This window comes from Panthera leo, chromosome C1, assembly GCF_018350215.1.
Source record: "Panthera leo isolate Ple1 chromosome C1, P.leo_Ple1_pat1.1, whole genome shotgun sequence".
Classification (NCBI taxonomy): domain Eukaryota; kingdom Metazoa; phylum Chordata; class Mammalia; order Carnivora; family Felidae; genus Panthera; species Panthera leo.
In genome coordinates, this window is record NC_056686.1 from 33,768,890 (window position 1) to 33,775,036 (window position 6,147).

The 6,147-nt window shown below is 51.1% G+C and overlaps 1 protein-coding gene across 3 annotated transcripts; it reads left to right on the plus strand.

Moving 5' to 3' along the window:
• The first annotated feature begins 1,247 nt into the window (after positions 1-1,247).
• CDC20 (cell division cycle 20) lies at positions 1,248-6,040 on the plus strand. 3 transcript variants are annotated; one of them, XM_042950638.1, is made up of 11 exons: positions 1,248-1,833; positions 2,005-2,193; positions 2,306-2,454; positions 2,553-2,649; positions 2,851-2,979; positions 3,079-3,275; positions 3,389-3,483; positions 3,626-3,710; positions 4,005-4,130; positions 5,061-5,178; positions 5,793-6,040. In XM_042950638.1, the coding sequence occupies exons 1-11, from the start codon at positions 1,704-1,706 to the stop codon at positions 5,969-5,971; spliced, it is 1,494 nt and encodes a 497-aa protein (XP_042806572.1). In that variant the 5' UTR covers positions 1,248-1,703; the 3' UTR covers positions 5,972-6,040. The 3 variants fall into 3 exon arrangements, with proteins under 3 accessions (XP_042806572.1, XP_042806569.1, XP_042806570.1); XM_042950635.1 differs by having other exon boundaries at positions 1,249-1,833; positions 3,626-3,854; XM_042950636.1 differs by having other exon boundaries at positions 1,744-1,833; positions 1,964-2,193; positions 3,626-3,854.
• The last annotated feature ends 107 nt before the right edge of the window (positions 6,041-6,147 follow it).

A 6,147-nucleotide genomic window follows, 5' to 3' on the forward strand; every position in this document is an offset into this window, starting at 1 on the left:
ATTTTAAAATGTATGAATTCCCCAAGGTTGTCCCCTTACTTACCCTTTCCTTTTTCTCTACAGTTTCCCTTACTCCAGAAGCTTGCTGGCCCTGTCCTGCATTCAGATATGTTTTGTTTGGCCCTTCCCTATACAGAAACTCACTGATTCCACAATGCCCAGCAGATAGAGTTCAAACTCCTTAGCTTTTAACATTTGAGGCCCTGACCAGCCTGACTCTAGATAACCTTTTCTCTGGGTTTCAGGGGCTCCCAGTTGCCAACCCCAAGTCGTCTAGGTAATTGGAAATAAACAACAACAACAACAAACAGGAATGCTTCAAAGTCAAAGATAATAACGATAGTAAGTTTGGGCTAAGAGCCCTAGATTTTTCTCTATCATCATCAGAGTTGATCTAAGGTAATGATTGAAAACATGATTTTTCTAGCCTCTCTCTGGGACAGTATAGCATTTGGTTAGGAGTGCAGGGGCTAGCCAGATAGTTTGGCTCCACTATTTATTTTGGGCTATATGCCTTTGGGCACATTTCTAACCTTTCTCTGACCCAGTTTCTTTCTCTGTCAAAAGGAGATAGAGTATCTGCCCTATGGGATTAAGGATTAAGCTCAATAATGTGTGTAAACTGTTTAAACACAGTCGTTAGTAGATGGCCAATAAATGGTACCCATTATTATCTTTATTATTGCTGCTTCACCTCTAAGCACATTCACACAATTCATTCAAGTCATTATTAGCAGATTTGACTGAATGGGAGTCAAACCTGGCTTCCCACAAACTGTGTGGTCACAGGCAAATCCCTTCCCTGGGCCTTGGTTTTTCCATCTGTAAAATAGGGGCATGTTGCCAGAATGGGGAGGATGCACCACGCACAAGTTAGCCTAGTGGATCTTCAAAATTCCTGACACCTCTAAAGCCCCGTGGGGGTAAAGCCACAATGTCTTTCAGAAGGCAGTTCAATCCTATCTCCAGACAGGCAAGTCTGAATCCTGATCTTTTTTCTTAACCTTAAGGAATTCATCCCTTTTTCAGCTTCATTTTCCCTGTTTGTAAAACAACAACAAAACTGTTTTTTAAAACTAACACACGTGGGGCGCCTGGGTGGCTCAGTCGGTTGAGAGTCTGGCTCAGGTCAAGATCCCAGGGTCTACGGATAGAGCCCCACATCCGGTTCCCTCAGAGAAACCCTGTTTAGGATTCTCTCTCTCCCTCTCCCTCTGCCCCTCCGCCCCCTCTCAAAAAACAAAAACAAACAAACAAACAAACAAAAACCCCACACACGTTACGTCCTTCCTGGCAGTGTTCCTACAGGCACCAAACTAACTAGGTCTGACCTTCTTTCTGCTCCTAAGCTTCTCAACTCGTTCCCCACCCCTACCCACCTGCCTCCTTTCCCTTCTCTGAAGGGCTCAAGTGCTTTAGGTCACTTCTGCACTTCTGCATCATAAATACGATCCACATGGACGCTTTAACTATGAAGGGCCGAAGAGGGCAAGCTAAAGAATGAATGGAAGCGACTCCGGAATGCAGCGGCAGCTCAGGCCCCGCCCCCAGGCGCGCCCCTCCCCGCCCCTCTCTCTTTCCGACACCAGTTCTCTGGAGACAGGCCTCAACTCTCTCACTCTTCAAATCACGCTCCATGACTGGATTCTCGTGAGACCTGTGACTTGCACCGGAAGACCCACCTCCTGTGCCGTGAAAGGCCAATGGGTGAAGGCGACGGTTGCGACGGTTGGGTTTTGAAGGAGCCAATGAGTGCTCAGAGCGGAGAGTTTAAGAAGCGGAGGCCGGCACTGCAGAGACCGGTCTGGGATCGGAATCTAATCGGAGCTGTAGGTAAGGGCCGTGTGGGTCGAGCTGGGGTGGGTATGCAGCCCGTGCTCCGAGACCCAGACGGGCTGGGGCCGACTTGGTTCTGAGTGTGTGGCCGGCGGTCCCAGGCAGAGCACGGTCGCCTCTTCCTCAGGGCTCCGCGGGCATCCACTCCAAGGACCCCTTCTCCTGCAGACGCTCCCATGGCGCAGTTCGTGTTCGAGAGTGACCTGCACTCGTTGCTGCAGCTGGATGCACCCATCCCCAATGCACCCCCTGCGCGCTGGCAGCGTAAAGCTAAGGAAGCTGTGGGACCGGCCCCCTCACCCATGCGGGCCGCCAACCGATCCCACAGCGCAGGCAGGACCCCAAGCCGAACACCCGGTCAGTGGGGTGCGGCGGGACACGGGGAGGAAGAGGGAAGGGCTGAGAGCGGCCTTCAGGCCTCCTCCCTCAGGAGACTGCTCAGACTCTGGCTTCCCTCTCCCCGGCCCAGGCAAATCTAGCTCCAAGGCACAGACCACTCCCAGCAAACCTGGTGGTGACCGCTATATCCCCCATCGCAGCGCTTCCCAGATGGAAGTGGCCAGTTTCCTCCTAAGCAAGGAGAACCAGCCTGAAAATAGCCAGACGCCCACCAAGAAGGTATGTGGCCCAGAGGGGCTTAAGGCAAGAGTGTACTTTGTGTAACTCTGTGTACTTTGGATCATGCCATCCTGCCTCACCACCACCCTTTGTGCCAGGAACATCAGAAAGCCTGGGCTTTGAATCTGAACGGCTTTGATGTGGAGGAAGCCAAGATCCTTCGGCTCAGTGGAAAACCACAAAATGCCCCAGAGGGTAAGACCTGAAGTTCTTCCTTCTTGGAGGGAGGTGTTGGCCCATTCCCAGGGTTAAGGGGAGATGCCTGTCTGCTCTTCCCACCTAAGACTGAAGGGAGGGGAGGTGCGTCTCTGGCCTTCCTCACCAGGAGCAGGGGAGGAGTCAGTTTTCCCACTGGAGTCAGTTTTCCCACTGTCAAGACGTATTCGGTTGCCACAGGTTACCAGAACAGACTGAAAGTGCTTTATAGCCAGAAGGCCACGCCTGGCTCCAGCCGGAAGACCTGCCGTTACATTCCTTCCCTACCAGACCGTATCTTGGACGCCCCTGAAATCCGGAATGACTACTGTAAGTGCAGCCTTCCCTTTGCCCATTGGACAGAGGAAGAGGGCCTGGGGACCAGACGAACAAGGAAGCTCATTCTCCTCCCTTTCCCTGCTCTGGCAGACCTGAACCTTGTGGACTGGAGCTCTGGGAATGTACTGGCTGTGGCGTTGGACAACAGCGTGTACTTGTGGAGTGCTAGCTCTGGTGACATCTTGCAGCTGCTGCAAATGGAGCAGCCTGGGGACTATATATCTTCTGTGGCCTGGATAAAAGAGGGCAACTACCTAGCTGTGGGCACCAGCAGTGCCGAGGTGCAGGTGAGACTTATCCCTGTGCTGCAGTTCTGTTGTGCCCAGACAGGGGGCTTGTCCAGCAGGAGGATGTTAATGGCAAGTTGCAATCTCTGATCCTAGCAGCCTTCTCTCTCTAGCTATGGGATGTGCAGCAGCAGAAGCGGCTTCGAAACATGACCAGTCATTCGGCTCGAGTGGGCTCCCTATGCTGGAACAGCTATATCCTGTCCAGGTTAGTGGTTTTAGCTAGTCTGTTATCAATGTGCGATTTTTGCCAGCTCTCCCCAATGTACACCTCTGAATGGAAGCAGCTCAGTCCTGCTGGCAGTGTTTGGCCCTGCCACAGAACCTGATTCCCTTCTTCCCTCCTGCAGCGGCTCACGCTCTGGCCATATCCACCACCATGATGTTCGGGTAGCAGAACACCATGTGGCCACACTGACCGGCCACAGCCAGGAGGTGTGTGGGCTGCGCTGGGCCCCAGACGGACGACATTTGGCCAGTGGTGGCAACGATAACGTGGTCAATGTGTGGCCTAGTGCTCCTGGAGAGGGTGGCTGGGTTCCCCTGCAGACATTCACCCAGCATCAAGGGGCTGTCAAGGTGAGAATGGGGATAGGTTGGGTCCTCTGCTTACCCTCACCCAGAACCTGGGGACTGTTAAGGGGAGATGGGACAGCAGGATTAGATGGGATTACCCTGTGACCAGTGTCTAGCTCTAGTACCTGCTGACCCCACCTTTATCCTACCTAGGCTGTAGCCTGGTGTCCCTGGCAGTCCAACGTCCTGGCAACTGGAGGGGGTACCAGTGACCGACACATTCGCATCTGGAACGTCTGCTCTGGGGCGTGTCTGAGTGCTGTGGATGCCCAATCCCAGGTAGTCTTTTACCTGTTCCAGCCCCTCCCTCCCAGAAGGTGTTCTCACTCTGTGTGGTCTTCCGTGGGCAACCGTGTTCCTTCCAGTGGCTTCATCAACTCTATGCCCGATGGTTTCCAAAATTCTGACTCCGCTCTCATTCATGATCTCCAGGCCACACTTCTGTCTGTGGCTTAACTCCAACCTCATGTCCTATAGGTGGCACCATCCTAATATGCCCTAAATTAAATTTGTCACTTCTTATTTCCCTGAAATGTGTTCCTCCTCCTCTTAATTGTTTGAGAGGGATAGAACTTACTCAGAAATCTGGAGAACTTCCTAGAATCTTTCATTATCTTCACTTAGTCACCAAGACACATCATTTTTGCCTCAGAATATCATTCACGTGTGTCTCTCCCCTAAGCCTCACTTTTCTTCTCACTGGAGGCCCCTGCACTGGTCTCACAGCATTCTTTTCTTATCTCCTGCAGTCTGTCCTCTGCACTGGGTCTGGGTGGTCTGTGACTGTGCTAAAGCCCTGCAGTAGCTCCCTATCACCTACAGCAACTTAATCCACATCCATTGGAATGAAATTTGAAGCCCTTGCTGGTGGGTCTCCCACCCACTCCAGGTTCCTCCCCTTCTACCCTCCTCTCCCCCATGCAGCCTTCATTCTAGACTTTGACTCTGGAGCCAGAGTTCAAATTCTGGCTCTGTCACCTTCTAGACTCGCATGTGATCTTAGGCAACTTGCTGAAGTTCCTTCTGCTTGATTCTTTATCTGTAAAATGGATAACAATTTTTTAACTCTGAAAAAACTTTTGTTAAGAACTGTGGTTATTCAAGTCTGAGTCTGTGGCACCTGGCAGGGTGCCTAATGCTCGAATGGAGTTAGTTCTGATTTGAGTAGCATCGGCTCTGTTGAGCCCACATGCCATTCTCTCTCCACAGGTGTGCTCCATCCTCTGGTCTCCCCACTACAAGGAGCTCATCTCGGGCCACGGCTTTGCCCAGAACCAGTTGGTTATTTGGAAATACCCAACCATGGCCAAGGTGGCTGAGCTTAAAGGTAGGTTCCAAATAACAGGAGCCAGACACAAAAGGCCACATATCATATGACTGTTGAAATGTCCAGAAGAGGGGCGCCTGGGTGGCTCAGTCGGTTAAGCGGCCGACTTCGGCTCAGGTCATGATCTCACAGTCCGTGAGTTCCAGCCCCGCGTCGGGCTCTGTGCTGACAGCTCAGAGCCTGGAGCCTGTTTCAGATTCTGTGTCTCCCTCTCTCTGACCCTCCCCCGTTCATGCTTTGTCTTTCTCTGTCTCAAAAATAAATAAACGTTAAAAAAAAATTTTTTTTTAAAAAAAAGAAATGTCCAGAAGAGGCAAATGCAAAGAAATAAAAACAGACTGATGGTTGCTAGGGGCTATGGGGAGAAGGTGGTAAGGAGTGATGAAAATGTTCTGGAATTACTGTTGTGATGGTTGCACAATTTTGGGAATACTAAAAGCCAATGAATTGCATACTTTAAAAGGATGAGTTTTATGGTATGTGAATTAAATACCTCAGAGGTGTTAAAAAAAAAAAAAAAAAAAAAAAAAGGTAGGTGGCCCTCAATATTGGAGGCTGTAGGTATGTCTACATTCCTATGCTCTACTCTCACTTTTTTCATCCTCACACCCCAGGTCACACTGCCCGGGTCCTAAGTCTGACCATGAGCCCAGACGGGGCCACGGTGGCATCGGCAGCAGCAGATGAGACCCTGAGGCTGTGGCGCTGCTTTGAGTTGGACCCTGCACGGCGGCGGGAGCGGGAGAAAGCCAGTGCAGCCAAAAGCAGCCTCATTCACCAAGGCATCCGTTGAGGACCAACTCATCACCTCAGTTTTTTGTTTTTGTTTTTTATTTTTCTAATAAAGTCATGTCTCTCTCTCTTCTCCTTGCATGACCTCTGTCCCAGCCTTCCCAGAGCCTCCTCTCTGCTGTCTGTCATCAGAGAGCCAGAACCATCCCTCCTGTTTGCAGATAATAAGGCTAGCAC

What these genes read in the sequence shown, in the direction of transcription:
- CDC20 (XM_042950635.1), top strand. Translation starts at nt 1,704, where the DNA reads ATGGGTGAAGGCGACGGTTGCGACGGTTGGGTTTTGAAGGAGCCAATG. An exon ending in TGAAATCCGGAATGACTACT is followed by an intron (nt 2,980 to 3,078) that starts GTAAGTGCAGCC and finishes CTGCTCTGGCAG; the next exon opens with ACCTGAACCTTGTGGACTGG. An exon ending in CAAGGTGGCTGAGCTTAAAG is followed by an intron (nt 5,179 to 5,792) that starts GTAGGTTCCAAA and finishes CTCACACCCCAG; the next exon opens with GTCACACTGCCCGGGTCCTA.